At 42.3% G+C, this 16,479-nt stretch overlaps 2 protein-coding genes across 4 annotated transcripts in view; both read right to left on the minus strand.

Moving 5' to 3' along the window:
* LOC140342150 (uncharacterized) overlaps nucleotides 1-5,365 on the minus strand; it is an 11,340-nt gene extending 5,975 nt beyond the window's left edge. For all 3 annotated transcript variants that reach the window (XR_011922999.1, XM_072428228.1, XM_072428227.1), the window contains exons 1-4: nucleotides 5,270-5,365; nucleotides 2,728-2,795; nucleotides 771-821; nucleotides 209-283 (exon numbers count right to left, since the gene is read on the minus strand). Coding sequence is in view for 2 of the 3 variants with exons in the window: in XM_072428228.1 (XP_072284329.1) it covers nucleotides 209-283; nucleotides 771-821; nucleotides 2,728-2,795; nucleotides 5,270-5,339 (264 nt within the window). In the remaining variant the exon portion in view is untranslated. The remainder of the gene's footprint in view (nucleotides 1-208; nucleotides 284-770; nucleotides 822-2,727; nucleotides 2,796-5,269) is intronic.
* A 1,773-nt stretch (nucleotides 5,366-7,138) lies between these two features.
* LOC140341893 (heat shock protein HSP 90-alpha) lies at nucleotides 7,139-15,007 on the minus strand. Its single transcript, XM_072427826.1, has 10 exons — nucleotides 14,853-15,007; nucleotides 13,596-13,765; nucleotides 12,152-12,518; nucleotides 11,597-12,036; nucleotides 10,557-10,722; nucleotides 9,859-10,049; nucleotides 9,604-9,751; nucleotides 8,826-9,094; nucleotides 8,416-8,749; nucleotides 7,139-7,445 (listed from the first exon to the last, which is right to left on the minus strand). Exons 2-10 carry the CDS (start codon nucleotides 13,761-13,763, stop codon nucleotides 7,336-7,338), a joined length of 2,193 nt encoding a protein of 730 aa, XP_072283927.1. The 5' UTR covers nucleotides 13,764-13,765; nucleotides 14,853-15,007; the 3' UTR covers nucleotides 7,139-7,335.
* Nucleotides 15,008-16,479: the final 1,472 nt, after the last annotated feature.

Genomic DNA, 16,479 nt, shown 5'->3' on the forward strand with positions numbered 1-16,479 from the left:
GGATAGCCATGGTCAGGTATTGCACAGGAGGATGCCAGGGGCCCGTCCACATTTTAATACAACCAGTCCTGCAAAGTTCAGAACTGCAGGGTAAAAGTATTTATTTTCCAGCGTTCAGCCTAAAGAGCAAAGCCATTTGTCCATTATTTTATCACATCCCAACACACTGATATATCTCTCCCTATGACAAAATAAATCTGATAAATACCTGTAATTTCAATAATTCTACATTCTTCGATGTGAGCTCATGGGTCGGAGTGCTGGATAAATTATTTCCAAAGCTCTGAAAAAGAACACAGATGAGTATCAGGAATATTTTTTTGTGTTACAGTTCTGTCTAAATATCAAAAATCATTGAAATGAATAAGAAATCCTATTCATGGTATCTGACAACTGGTAAAGGATCTACATTGACTTTTTCTTGATTTTGCCGGTAACATTAATTTCCTGTTCTAGGGTGACAACGCTTCCTCACTGCTCTATATGAATGACCCTAGGACTGGAACTACAGAACACCTCCCACACCCTTCTTCTCTATAACATTGGGTAAGGAAGGTAAAGGCCCATCACATTGCAGGACCAGAGGTTGTACATTGCAGGATAAGACATTAAGGCCCAACCATATTACAGAACCAGAGGGTCAGGATTCTAAAACAAAAAGATGCGGAGGGCTCCTCCACCACCCAGTGTTTTGTAGTCCCCAGAAGAAGCGGTTGCAGACGTTGCAGTGTGTTCTGGTCTATGTCTGGTGAATAGAAGCTGTGTAATACCTCATTATTGTCCGACTCCGAGTCTGTGCTGGATTCCACTCTGCATTTTCTCTAAAAGACAGAAAAGATTTGTGAGAACTGTGATGGGGACAGACAAGCATGGCGGTCATGTTGGGACCAGAAGGTTATAATGGAATTCTGCACATTTGTTAGATCTTCGGAGGTCCTGTGATAAGTTACCGGCAAACCCTTCAAGTGATCAGAATTCTTCACTATCACATATGAAGCATGTTATGTCATCACTCGGGTCTCTGCGTTTCACTATGCAATCCAGGTGAACCAGGGGTGGCTGGCAAATTAAGGGTGCTGCACACAAGACCTCTAAGCACTAACGGATGTATTGAGTAATATCCAAATATCTTGAAATCTGTGGCCTTTCTAGGCAAGCCATATTTGCATGCTGACTGCCATATATAACACCCACATGGGATAGGGAGGCTTCATGGTTAAAGAAACAGAAATCCAATGATGGAAAGGGGTGGATCAGGGACAGTCAGGCAGGGGAGGAAGGGGTTAGATGATGCTGGGCATCCTACAGCTAGGAAATGAGGCAGAGAACCTCGTATTTGACTTGCTGCATCTTTTAATGCACATTATGAGAGGCTCACAGTGTGCGGTAGAGTCAGCAATGCCAGTCCAGAAGAGGAGGCGGTACAAGTGTGCAAGACTGGAGTGAAGGATGAGAGCCAGCATTTTAAACAACTTTCAAAAGTTTTGGGTGGGAGCGCAGTACCAATGTGTTCAGCCGGAGAACAACAAAGATAACTCCAGCAGTTCCAAGATACAGATATGTTAATATTTAGTTATTTATATTTATTACCATATATGTATGTTTGCAAACTTAGATACAATAACTGCATGTGTAACATTTTGTTGATGTACAGCTACCCCTGAGGAAGCCTATTAGGATGAAACGCGTCGGGTACAACGGTCTACACAAACTAATTCTTGTCTGCAAGTTGCATGGTTGTATATGTGCACACATGCTAGATGACTACCGTATAGCGCCCTCTAGGGCCCAAAGGTTATTCAACATCCTCTGTGAACCTCAAGCCTTCGTTGTGGCTTACTGGACAAAAATTCTTTGTAATGTCCTATGAGAATTATCATTGAATACAATACTTTTATTTGCCTAAAAACTCTTCTTTTATCTTTCTTGATCTAATAATATTTTATCTGAGAGTTGGCAATTTCAGTCCTTTAGGACAATGAACCATTTAAACCACCACCACCTACACTTATTTACAGGTGGATAATGCCCTGACTGGAGTCTGTTTCCAAGTGGCATTTATTAGGAATTTCAAATCCCTACACAGTTCCTGTCCCACCTTTCTGACCTGATAGAAAAGTACCCCCCTAGCTGCTCTCTCCGCTCCTCCAATGACCTACTAATGACTTTCTCACTCATAACCTCATCACACGCACGGCTCCAAGACTTCTCTAGAGCTGCCCCGACTCTCTGGAATGGTCTTCCTCATTCTATTCGCCTTGCTCCTACTTTCTGCTCATTTAAAAGAGCCCTCAAAACCCAACACTTCAACCACACCTACCTGTCAAACTCTCACTACTTCCCACCATTCCATATCCCCCTCCTATTGTGTGATACTTCCCCCACCTCCTAGATTGTAAGCTCTTCAGGGCAGGGTCCTCTCCTCCTCCTGTGTCACTGTCTGTATCTGTCTGTCATTGGTAACCCCTATTATTTATTGTACAGTGCTGCGTAATATGTTAGCACTATATAAATCCTGTTTATAAATAATAATAATTTATTTAGCCCCAGGGGTAATTAAAAACAATATATAGGCTGCCATGAACTGTCACCACTAACTCACTATAAGTCAGGCAATGCATAGAAATGGCTGCAAGTTTACAAAATACAAATTTATTGATGAATATAAAAAGATGCGTTTGTTCCCACTGCGCCCCACATTCCCTCCATCATATGGAGAATTCTTACCATATATTTCTGTGCCAAATGCTCAACATAGTCAGGGTTCTTCTCACATTCCATGGACACATTGGCAGCTGCAAAGAAAACCACCATGAAATTTGTTTTCACAAGATCTGGCAATTTTTTTTTGCATCAGAGACCTAATGATTCCACAAGTCCAGTTTTGTATTTATAGTGACGGAGTATTGGTAATATTATTATTATTAATAATAATACAGGTAGTCTCTGAGTTAAGGACATCCGACATACGGACAACTCCTAGATATGAACAGGGCTTCCCTGCTCACTGGTGTGCAGGACAGAGGCTTGACGGGGGGAGGGGCAGTTCGCATGACTTGCAGAAAAAGTCTTTATCTTTTCTGCAGTCTCTAGTAACTCTTTAATGACCAAGACAAACTCTGCAGTTGTTTCTTTTTGCATATCAAAGCACAGCTTGCTCCAGAAGGTAATGAATGTCTCGGCTCCATAAAGATCTTTTTTTTTTTTTTGCTTTGTTTGTGATTAACTCACAGTGAGGATTTTATACAGTAACTGACACCACGCTGCCTAATAACATGCTGAGACAAATATCTGTCCTAATTGCATTTATTAAAATAATATACCTATTCCGACTTACATACAAATTCAACTTAAGAACAAACCTACAGTCCTTGTCTCGTATGTAACCCGGGGACTACCTGTAAACAGGATTTATATGGCACCAACATATCATGCAGCGCATTATGGGACAATACAGAGGTCGGAGCCATAACATTCCATTGATCTATCATGGACAGTCGTAGCAATGATTGTTCCCTCTCTCAAAACATCTCAGTGTTGGTTCCGTTGGACTGACAATAAAAGCTGCATAGGTGGTTTATAGAATGACCACATAGCGCTGTGCCGGGGATACTGAAACCTCTTCATTCTTCCTCCCACCAGGTACTGATCTTTTTCTAGATTGCCCCCCTGCTAGAGCTACTCAGGATCTCTTGATTTGCCCCAGGGCAGCAGTCCAGTAAATTCAGTTACCAAGAGACGGGGGGGGGGGTTCTATGTGAATGTATAGGAGCTGGGGGACTCTCCATTTTGCAGGTACGGGGGTAAGGGGCGAGGGGTTCCACTGGGGATCCATACAATACAGATGTCTATCTGCAGGTACTGAGTTCTCCCATTGCAGGTATAGGGGGTCTAACGGTTAACAACACTGTCATTTGTCCCTTGGCATCACCTTTGACTCGGCCCTCTCATTCACCCCCCATATTCAGAACATTTCCGGGTCCTGTCACTTTCACCTGAGCAACATCTCCCAAATCTGTCCCTACCTGTCCCCTGAGACCACCAAACTCCTTGTACACGCTCATATCATCTCTCGTCTGGACTACTGTAACCTCCTCCTCTCTGGTATTCCACTAACCCGACTCTTTCCTCTACAATCTATTATGAATGCTGCAGCCAGACTCATCCATCCTTCCTGCCTACCTACCCCATACGCAGCCTGCCCACCTACCTACCCCATACGCAGCCTGCTCACCCACCTACCCCATACACAGCTTTCCACCGCTCCTCCTCTGCTGCCTCCCCTTGTAGTTCTCTCCATTGGCTTCCATTTCACCTTGGAATAAAATTTAAGCTCCTGTGCTTTGCATTTAAATCCCTCCACAGTTCTTGTCCCACTTACCTTGTCCTATCTGCCCTGATAGAAAAATACTCCCCCAGCTGCTCTCTCCGCTCCTCCAATGATCTACTAATGACTTCCTCACTCATAACCTCATCACACGCACGGCTCTAAGACTTCTCTAGAGCTGCTCCCACTCTCTGGAATGGTCTCCTCGTCCTATTCAGCTTGCTCCTACTTTCTGCTCATTTAAAGGAGCACTCAAAACCCAACGCTTCAACCCCACCTACCCGTCTTCTTCTGTCTCCTAAACCCTCACTACTCACCCACCATTCCATATTCCCCACCTCTTAGATTGTAAGCTCTTCGGGGCAGGGTCCTTTCCTCCTGTGTCACTGTCTGTATCTGTCTGTCATTTGCAAAACTCTATTTAATGTACAGCGCTGTGTAATATGTTGGCACTATATAAATCCTGTTTATTAATAATAATAATAGGGGGTGTATTGCCGGTCTCTATGTACCATATGCAGGTATAGTAGGTGAGCTCTGCAGGTAAGTGGGAAGGGTCAGGTAGGTGGGTTCTCTATAACTCTAAATCTGGTCTCCTAATGCAGGTATGGGGTAAAGGTCTCTCTATCCGGGGTTATTATTAGAAACGAATAATATTTGTATTTACAGGTATGAAGGGGGGGGGGCAATTATTGGGGTCCCCAATTGCAAGGGGGTTACTTGCAAGTATATTGGGGTTTCTACCTCAAAGTACGGGGGGGGGTATGTGCAGGTAGGAGGGGGCTCTGTGTGGGGGAGGGTCGGTCAATCAATTTGCACGTACTGAGGTGGTCGCTGCACACGTTTTACCCCCCGCTGGGGTATTTCCCTCCATTGCACTCAAACTTGAACAGTTCGGTGCTGTAAAGGCGCCATTGCTCGGTATAACGCCGTCCTTAATACCTTCTCCTGCTGCCTTCCTGCCCCCTCCGCCCCGAGCTCGCCGGCGTCTCCCGGGCATCTCCGCTGCCATCACACCCGGTGCCTGAGCACAGCGCGCATCCCTGCAGACACGCCCACACACGCCTGAAGGTACGCCCACATACAGCTAAAGACACGCCCACATACAGCTAAAGACACGCCCACATACCGCTGAAGATACGCCCACATATAACTGATGGCACGCTACATACCGCTGAATGCACGCCACATACATGAAGGCACGCCCACATACAGCTGAAGGCACGCCTACATACAGCTTAAGACACGCCCACAAATAACTGATGGCACGCCACATACAGCTGAAGGCACGCCTACATACAGCTAAAGGCACGCCTACATACAGCTGAAGGCACGCCTACATATAGCTGAATGCACGCCACATAAATGAAGACACGCCTACATACAGCTGAATGCACGCCACTTACATGAAGGCACGCCCACATACAGCTGAAGGCACGCCTACATACAGCTGAATGCGCGCCACATACATGAAGGCACGCCCACATACAGCTGAAGACACGCCCGCTACTGGGCGGGGCTATACCTCCTGGTGCCAGATTGGGAATGACCGGTCGGGAAACGAAAATCGAAACGTTTGTGCAGAACTCCTCCCGTTGACAGAGATCTCATTCTCCTACAAATATCATTGCCACTCTATAAATCACTGACACCTTATTATAATAAAGGTCGCAATCCGAGTGACTCTGACTGAATGAAATCCGTTTGTCTTATGATGGTGCTGAAAGCCAAATGTTGGCACAAACTAAAGTGAACCTTTACCAGAAAGGAGAGGATCCATTCGACAGCTCGTGGGGAATCCCTAAATTCTGTATGGCCCTCCACAAGCCCTAAGCATTGTAGCAATCACTGAATTACATGTCCAGCTTTAGGCTACATACACACATGCAATTATTGTTGTGTTTCACAATCCTTTCTAACGACAAAAGACTGAACGAGCGTTGTACATACAGCGCTATTCAACTCTATGGAAAGGGAGAACGACGGAGCGGCATGAAGCTTCACGATTGTTCGTCGCCCATGGATCCACCAGGATGAGCGCTGTACACACTGTGCCAGATTCTCTTCCGATATCAGCCCTGGGCTGTGAATCATCTGACGTGTGTACGTAGCCGTAGATCCCAGGCATTACCGGAAATGCCAACAAAGGAAGCAAAATACCGACAGCAGAGCTGGATGGTCTGATAAAAACCATTTTTACCATATTCACCATGAGCATTTCCAGAATGCTGGGGGCACCCCGACTAGGAGCAGATGAAGTTTCACAGAAAGAAAGGAACAAACCAGAGCATCCCGACACTTGGAATCCATGCTGTTCATTTTGTTGTCACAGCCCCAGGTGTAGATTTGAATGTATGACTGACATCCTAAAACAATGGAGGGCACTTGCATATAAAAAAATATCAAAACTTGATAATCACAGCTTGAACTCTCCATCATGTATTATGAATATCAGGATTCACCTGAACAGTCCTAAGCTAATTTGCCTAAAGGAGCATTTGCAAACCTCCGGGTGTGAAACAAATAATTGTATTTGCACCATTATCTAGAGGCAGAAACTGCACCCTTTCTAAACATGGGACTTAAACATTGTTTTGGTACCATTTACATGAAAACCATACCAGTGCTCAACCCAGAATTTTTTTTAAAGCTGGGTGGGAAGAAGTTTTAGGCGGGTGGCGGCCCGTGTATTATGACCCAACTGTTCTGTAACAGCCGGGTGGTTACTGAAATGTGCCAGGTGGTGCGCCCAGCTAAAAGGGGCTGGGGAGAACACTTGCATACTGATTACACAAAGTCAAGTTCTAATAGTTATTTTTAAATTTTTATTTTAATATTTTTATTTTATTAGAACAGTGTATTTAACAAAAAAAGAAACATACAACATCAAAAAAATAAATATATGTTAGACATAACTGCAGACAGTCAGACTGCTGCACAAAGTACAAAAACCTAACCGGTTTAGATTAGAACTGGAACGTTTAAAGTGTTTTAGGGCATTAACTGATTCAGTCAACTTCTTCCATACGAGAGGAGTCATCGTCTCCCTCTAGTGGTGGCATCTCTTCGGCTGCAGGGGGTGTCAGATCTTCAGTGGTGGCATCATCTTCATCAATGCCTGGAGAGAAGTAGAAGTTAAAATTAAATTGTCACTCAAAACACAATCAATGAAGCCCAAGGGCACGCACAGACCTCTGTTTGCTCACCCTGCAAACTCCTTGTAAGAAAAAGTTTAAAAGAAAGTGAATGGGTCTGTTTTTAATGCTTTTACAAACACTTGTTCAGAAGCTCCATGTAGCTTCTAGGGTCATTGGCCATCCAACTGTCTCCATTGACTTGCAAAACACCTATAAAAGCTTGTACAGGCTTTTGCAAAGGAAACAATTCTGGAAGCCTAGCTGTAAAGAACAGCCACGTTTTTCAGAATCAGGTCTGAACATCCCTAACAACCTTTGAACTGAAACTGGCAAAACCTATTCCAGGTATAAAGACGTTTTGGGCTGTGGCTGTCTAGAGTAGTAAAATGTAACCTATTGGCAGCCAGCATGCTGCAGAGGAAAAACCTTGCTCTTTGTGGGGAAGCTGTGGTCTCTCTGCAGAGGTCAGGCAGCCTCTGCATAGTGTGAAGCTTTCCATTCACCAGGGAGTAGAAGATTTGTTGGTTGCAAACCAATTGCCTTGACTTTGGGGGTGTAGGTGTACTTTTGCAGAGAGCACCGCTTCCTCACACTGCAAGGATCGCGCTGTATACACTCTAGCTGCAAGACATAAGCAACATCAAACTGCTTTTGTTTTATTGCATGTGGCTGAATAGTACATATCTGGTAAACCAAGGGAAAACGCCATTTTTCTGATTCCTGTTTGGATCCATAGTTGTCATGGAGTTGTATACGAGAGACATTAGTCATAACATTGGTATTGTTAAGTGATGGAAAGTACTGGCAAGTATAACTTTTTCATTAAGGCCAAACTTGTTGTCTTTGCCTATAGAGCTTATGGATAATACTGTCTGCTGGGCCAACTAAAGTTGAACATATCTTAATCTTATCATTTATACACGGTCACTTCAGTTACTTTGTAGAACTCACCTAAGCCAAGCTTAATCATTCTGTAAATGCGGTTAGCATGTGTCTGTGGGTCTTCAAGGCTGAAGCCAGATGACAGAAGAGCAGTTTCAAACAAAAGAATAACCAGATCCTTCACAGACTTGTCATTCTTGTCAGCATCGGCCTTCTGCCTCAGTGTTTCGATAATTGAATGATCAGGGTTAATTTCTAGGTGCTTCTTGGCTGCCATGTAGCCCATCGTGGAGTTATCCCTCAGTGCCTGGGCCTTCATTATTCTTTCCATGTTGGCAGTCCAGCCGTACGTACTTGTTACTATACAACATGGGGATGTGACTAGTCTGTTGGACACTACAACCTGAAATAGAAGGAGAACCATTAGATCCAGGCTAATAAGGCAAGACAGCCAGAAGACCTATGAGTGCAATACCAACCTTTTCTACTTTCTTCTCCAGGATGTCCTTCATGATTTTACACAGGTTCTCAAACTTAGATTTCTTTTCCTCCTGCCTTTTTTTCTCTTCTTCATCCTCTGGGAGTTCAAGGCCTTCCTTTGTGACAGACACCAGGGTCTTTCCCTCAAACTCTTTCAGCTGCTGTACACAATATTCATCTATGGGCTCAATCATGTAAATGACCTCCAGTCCATGCTTTCGGAGCCTCTCCACGAAGGCCGAGTGGGCAACCTGTTCCTTTGTTTCACCTGGATAGAAAATAATCAGTTATTGATACATGCTTAGATTTGGTCTTATTTTATTTATAAAGCAACCAAACAATTTGCTTAGGATGTTTCATTCGGGTTCAAAAGGTAGACGTGTTTATTTGGTACAATATGCATAAAATGAATATATATGCTAAACTAATATTGCATTGAGTGGGTTAAACCCTTGGCTATAGGATTCAGTCTGTCCTGTTGAGCCTACCCCATCCTGCACCATAATTGGAGGAAACCTGAAGGGGGAATTGGGAGAATTCTTGACAGTGCTGGGAATATCAATCCAATAGCATCCCAGATTGATTTAGATCAAACACTACTCATGCCCTACACACCTAGGTAAATCTACAAAAATGGAAACAGTTCACAGTAAAATACATCTATGCTGATCCAAGTGTATATTTCTACTGGAATTCAATCCAACTGCAACAACCTGTGATATTGAGTGAACCTACAGCACATGCTATATTATTGTAAGAACAATAAAAAGAACACACCTGTGATGTAGTAGATGTGTTTTTGGTTTTCCTTCATTCTAGTGCAATAATCTTTCAGTGACACCATCTCATCCCCAGATGCAGATGTGTAGTATCTCAGTAGTTCAGAAAGTTTGTTGCGGTTTTGTGAATCTTCGTGAATACCAAGCTACAGAAAAATAAAGTTAAAATTGAAGAATAAGACCCATAGGTGTTAGATATAGGGTCTAACCAGCAACTCGAAACTAGATGAGCCAAATCTTCCATAATACCAACCTTAATGTTTTTGGAGAACTGCTCATAGAACTTCTTGTAGTTTTCTTTGTCCTCTGCCAGTTCTGTGAAAAGCTCCAGACATTTCTTCACCAGGTTCTTTCGAATGACTTTCAGGATCTTGCTCTGCTGAAGCATTTCTCTGGAGATGTTCAGTGGGAGATCCTCAGAGTCCACCACACCTCTAATGAAGTCTGAAGAACAAAAGGAAGTAAATGATGATTTCAGTTCAATGGGGACATTAGCACAAAATGTACTCATTTTACCTAAAGCGTACCTAAACTCAGACAAACATTTATTGCAAGGTAAAAAGTTGTTTTGTTTTTTGTAAGTGCAACACCCATATCGAGAATGAATAGGAGCACAGAGCCTCCCGGGATACCCATGTCACGCATCCCAGGAGGCTCTTGAGTCCTCCGGCATGCGCAGAAGGAGCCCTTTCGTCAAAAGGGGGAAAAAAAAAAAAAAGCTTGTGCAGTGAGATCAGCAAGTTTTTTTTCCCAGTCTACACCACCCGATCTCACATCTGCGTCGGGCGACGTAGGGAGAAAAACAGAAGAGAAGATGGCGGCACTCAGCGGGACCCGATGAAGAAACCTCAAGACCGATCCACTGCTCTGTGGGACTGAAGGCAAGTGTATTTTTTTTGTTTTGGGCCGTGTTCAGTTTACTTCCTCTTTAAGGGTGAAGTTTGTACTTACTGAGATATTCTGGGATCAGCTCCTCACAGTTGTCCATAATGAACACTCTGCGCACGTACAGCTTGATGTTATTTTTCTTCTTCCTGTTCTCAAACAAGTCAAAGGGTGCTCGCCTAGGTACAAACAGCAGAGCTCTGAATTCCAGCTGACCTTCCACAGAGAAGTGCTGCACAATAATAAAAAAAATAGAAGCTTTTTAATGCATGCAAAAATAAAGTGAAGCCCATGTCAATCTTTATTGCTGATCTGTAATAAGCTAAATGTATTCCACTATAACCTCACCCACTACTTCCAAACTTTGCTGGTTACATGGGTGGACCAGTGTACTAATCTACAAAATATCCAACCCTAGTGATCATCTAACACAGAGGTCCCAATTACATGTTTTCATCTCATTCCACTATAAAAGTTAACAGATAACAAAGAGTTCAAAGTTGACACAGACACATTTTAACATCCACAAGAGATCATCTCCTTGATATTACAGAGAATTTTCATTACCCAGAATTTTCCTGGAGGTGTACCAAAGTCACACCCAACAACACAACAAGAGAAAGTTCTGTTAAAGTGGAACTAACTCAAAATGCCCCCTGATCTCGGTCATGCGCAGGAGCCCTTTCTTTAATGGAAGAAGAAAAATTGCTGATCTCACGCATGCACAGTGAGATGAGCAATCTTTTCCACCCATCTACATCACCCGATCTTCCACCTGCACAGTGCAAGATCGGGTGACGTAGAAGAACGTCCGCCCTGGGCGCTTCTCCTGCGCCGGGATGAAGACAGATACCGGGACAACGCAGGACCCAAACAAAGAAACCTCCCAACAGATTAAAGGTGAGCTTTTTTTTTTTTATTTTGAGTTTAGTTTAGCTTTAAAAGCCAAGTTTAAATTTAGTTTAAATTTCACCAAGTGAAATTTACACCAGACAGTAGGTGAATAATAATAGGGGTGCATGGCCAAGGTAATATAAGCAGCACCTGCATTTTTTTTTCAAGACCAACCCAATAACCGTGGTGTCTACTTCTGTGTAGAAAGTTACCTTAACTGCCAGGTGGTCCTCCCAGTCATTGGTGAGACTTTTGTAGAACTCTCCATACTCTTCATTTGTGATGTCATCTGGGTTGCGGGTCCAGATAGGTTTGGTCTTGTTCAGCTCTTCTTGGTCAATGTATTTTTCCTTAATCTTCTTTTTCTTCTTCTTGTCGCCTTCCTTTTTGTCCTCCTCTTCATCAGAGCCCACATCCTCTATTTCTGGCTTCTCCTCAGTCTTCTCTTCCTCTTTCTTTTCTTCTTTCTCCTCCTCACCTTCATCATCACTTACTTCCTTGTCACGTTCCTTCTCTACAAAGAGTGTGATGGGGTAGCCAATGAACTGGGAATGTTTCTTTACAATCTCCTTAATCCTCTTCTCCTCAATGTATTCAGACTGGTCCTCTTTCAAGTGCAGGATAACTTTTGTACCACGACCCAGAGGCTCGCCTGAAAAATTAAGATTTTTTAGCAAACCGCATTTTACACCAAGATACTAACTAATCCCCCCATACTTGAGCTCTGCTAGCCACCATATTAAAGATCAGCATTGTAGTGTACTTACTATTGTCTACTTTGACAGTGAAGGATCCTCCAGCTGAGGATTCCCAGGCATACTGCTCATCATCATTATGCTTGGTGATCACCGTCACTTTCTCGGCAACGAGATAGGCAGAGTAGAAACCAACACCAAACTGACCAATCATGGAGATATCAGCTCCGGCCTGCAAAGCCTCCATAAAAGCCTTGGTTCCGGATTTGGCGATGGTGCCCAGGTTGTTGATGAGATCAGCCTTGGTCATTCCAATTCCTGTATCAATAATGGTCAGGGTTCTATCCTGAATGTTGGGGATCACATCAATCTTCAGCTCTTTTCCAGAATCCAATTTGCTGGGGTCAGTGAGACTCTCATATCTGATTTTATCCAGAGCCTGAAACAAAGTCGTAAGTTATTAGTCCATGCAATCAGTAACAATTGAATGAAGTGAATGCAAATGATAAAAAACATCTAATTTTTTCCAAATTGGGACTAATTTGGATATCATATTAATTAATATTGGATGCGTAATAAAATTTACTGCAATATTTCCTAAGAAAGGATCTTATCAACCTTTCAAACCCCCAGAGCTCCTTTATTTCACCCTCCCATCATTACTCTTTACTTTGGCTTACTTAGTATATGAGGTCATTAAAACTTTCTTAAAACCTTTTCCTTTATTAGAAAAAACTTTTCTCTCAAAGTACTGACAACACAAACCAATAGTTTTTTTTTTTTCTAGACCCCGATTTAATTATCTTGGTCATTTTGGAACACTTCATTCTCAACTGTAAGTTTTACTTTTTTTCATTATTAGCTTAATTGATATTGAAATATCGTTATTTATTTTGCTTAACATTATACAGGTATAATATTTGGAAACCATGTTCTAACTTATTATTTATTTTGAAAACGTTATACCATAAATGTAATACAAATTATAATTTCTTGATTACACACTCTCTTGTATATATAAACATCATGTATGTAACAACTATGCAAGTTTTGAACAACAATCTTGTTGATAAAAATAATATTATTCATTATACTTACCTCAGATTGTATATATTGTCTATTACATCATAGTATATGGATACCATTCCTTTTTTCAGATACATTGTCCAGGTCTCTAAATCCCCTGAGAAAGCCAAATTAGGCAAAACGCGTTGGGTAAGATTATTTTAAGTTTACCTTGTCTCTCAATGCAATGTACCCACAGGTTCCATCATGATTTGAAGTGATCCATTAATCTAAGAAGCTTGGGTACACCTTGCTAGAACCTAAGGGGTCACGTGACAAGTAAGATCACCATTGCCAATAAAGCCTACCCAACTCATTTTATTTATTGTACAAATGTTATTTCAATAATTAATAAAATGTAGATTTTTATTTTCTAAAGATGGGTGCCCAACAGCCTTCTCCCCCCCTCACTCCCCTTTCCTCATTATCAGATAAAAAAAACTTTACTTACATCAGAAGAGTTGGAAATTAATTCCCTCAAGAAAATCTCCTTGTTTGAATAGAATGTGTTGATGATCAAGGACATCAGCTGAGCAATCTCAGCCTGGAAAGCGAAGGTCTCCACATCATCCTCCATTTGTTGGTCCTGAGGAGCCGTAGCTGAATCTTCTTCCGGCATTTCTACAATGCATAAATTGGCAAAATTCACCACTTAAGAAAATAGGATCCTCTTTTACTGATGGGGATCTATATCACAGTAAAGCAGCAAAGAAATTGCATGAGCTTTAAAGATGCAAACATACTGATGCAGGGGCGCCACCTGCAGGCCAGATTACAGAACTACAAGATTCTAGAATTTACCAGAAAACCATCCCTCCCATTTGCAGATTACACACCAGGAAGGTTCTGGAGACGATATTGGTTTGAGTAATCAGCTTTATAATAATCTACAGCATCACAACCTCAAAGATCATTTATACTGTACATTAATGATTCATAGTGTTTGCCAAAAAAGTGAATCAAACACCATTCTGTGATGTGATTAAAGTCACAGTAACAGAAAACATGCAACATGACCATGGCAGGCATGTACAAGGGAAAAAGAAATCAAAATATTACAATGCTGAACCAATTAGGGAAAATACAAAGCTCAGCACATGATGGATCTTTCAATTGCACAGCACAGACAAGCAATGCAAAACAATGCAGCCCATCCAACACAGCAAGCCATTGAAGGAACCACAATGCATCCTATTGCAGATGTAATGTTCTAGGAAGACATAATCTATACACCAAACTTATCTATGGAGCAATGCAGCTTTTATTAAAGGCTGGTAATCCAATCAAATTTTACTGCCATTAGTGCACCACTAATCCCAGCATTACCTAAACCACTAACAAGGGAAACTAATCCAATACAGACTATTCCAGGGCATGCTGGATCTAAGAATTCTACAGATTCCTAAACCCAGACAGAAATAATCAATCATCCAGAAGTGCAGAAAACTATGTGACAGCAGGTGTTTTGTTCCCCATGACAACCAGACAGTCTGCTAGACCTAAGGGGTCACGTGACAAGAAAGGTCATCATTGTCAAAAAAGCCTCAGTGTAGACCCCAGAACCGAACATTATCACGTGACATTCGCAATACCAAAATAAATGTGATGCTATAGGCTGGTATGACAAGGCTGACAACCCTTCACAATTCTGTCACCACAGTCTATAACCCCAATTATAAACCCCTCAGTCATGACAGCATCTCCTCACCCTGTTTGGTCCACACAACAACTCCTCCTACTCCTCTTCCTGTCTGACAGAATCGCTAATGTCTGACTTCTCTGACTAGCCACCGATACTTTTTTATATAATACCGCCCCTTTTTTTCAGGATCCGCCCACAGAGCTTCCAGAACCGTCTGGAATCTTCACAGACTTCGAAGCTGGTGCCGCATGGCGGGAGAAGACTCACTGTTCATCCAATGGGAAACGAGTCCACGCCCACCCTACTGCGTTCTGGTCCGCCTTTTAGAGGCTTGGTTTAAGCCTGAAACTGGAAAACACTAGAAGGAGCTAGGCCATGTGCTAGTTGCCAGGGGCAACGGGGAAAGCCTGAGGGATGTTAGGCTGCAGCTGGCGGTTCAAATGTGACATAATAAAATACTGCTAACTGAAGTGAAATCTAATGAATTTTAAACCGGAATAAAGTGAATTGTGTGTGAAAATATCTAATAAGTTCTGTCAGTACGAGGGCACTTGCATATAAAAGTGTTGCTGGTCAAGGAAGCCATAATAAACAACACATAATGTCAAAAAATTTGTTAAAATGGAACTGGCTGTTCTTCAGCCCCTGAAGGTCCATTGATAATTCTGCAACATAATAAAACATATGAACATTCACTGCATGTGAATGAGCTAACAGTGTCGAATATGACCCCTTTTTTAGGTTGTCTCCCACCAATCTGCACCTCACCCACGTTTTCCCATTGCCAAAAGAAATGGATGCATGACAGCAGAATAATGCAGAAAGCTAGTTACTGAAGTTTCCTCATGAACCACTAAATGTTTTTGGGGCCACAATGGACTAATAATAAAAATAATAATAATATCACTGACAAGACAAAATGGTCTTTTTTATGTCCTGTCACGGCTCTGACAAAGGGGTCCATTAATATTATTAATATTATTATTATTAATAATAATAATAATAATATGTTTCTGCCTTGACAAAGGGGTCTTTTTTGAATGTTGTCATTCATTGCAGTGTGCTACAAAGCAGGTGCCCTGCGGAAGGAATGGGGCAGCGCTTTCATTGTTTAGGGTGCTAGCAATTGCCCCTGGAGTAAGATGGGGTGGGTCTGAGGTAGTACGAAGTGCTGACTAGGGCTAGATACTGCATCAGCAGGGGTGTAGTGAGGCGGGTACGGCTCCCTTTTTTCGGGAATGAGGCATGTACATAACAACGATGCGCATACAAGCTCGCCATGGATAGTACCGTGCATCCTCTTCTTTTTTACGACTACACCCCTGCACATCAGTGTGATTCAGCCCTAAAGGACAGGTGAGAATTGTGGTTCCTCCTAAAATTTGACAGATCGTCATAGTAACACCAATAATGTCTTTGACCACATTGTTCAGCTTAAAAAAACTGATAGTAAAAGTGTAAACTGCCACATAGGCCCTGATTTATTAAAGTTCTCCAAGGCTGGAGAAAATACAATTTCATCAGTGAAGCTGGGTGATCCAACAAACCTGGAATGGATCTGGTCCAGGATTGAAGACATACTAATGACTTTTAGAAAATTCATTCCAATAAGTACCCTATCTCTCCTGCCTTGGAGAACTTTAATAAATCAGGGCCATAGTCGGATAAATGCAACTTTTTCAAACTCCATATT

This window comes from Pyxicephalus adspersus, chromosome 12 (assembly GCF_032062135.1).
Source record: "Pyxicephalus adspersus chromosome 12, UCB_Pads_2.0, whole genome shotgun sequence".
NCBI lineage: Eukaryota > Metazoa > Chordata > Amphibia > Anura > Pyxicephalidae > Pyxicephalus > Pyxicephalus adspersus.

Coding starts and splice junctions, on each gene's coding strand:
- LOC140341893 (XM_072427826.1), bottom strand. CDS start 13,763: ATGCCGGAAGAAGATTCAGCTACGGCTCCTCAGGACCAACAAATGGAG. Junction 10,723..11,596: donor AGGACCACCTGGCAGTTAAG/GTAACTTTCTAC, acceptor ATTATTGTGCAG/CACTTCTCTGTGGAAGGTCA. Junction 7,446..8,415: donor AATGATTAAGCTTGGCTTAG/GTGAGTTCTACA, acceptor ACTTCTCTCCAG/GCATTGATGAAGATGATGCC.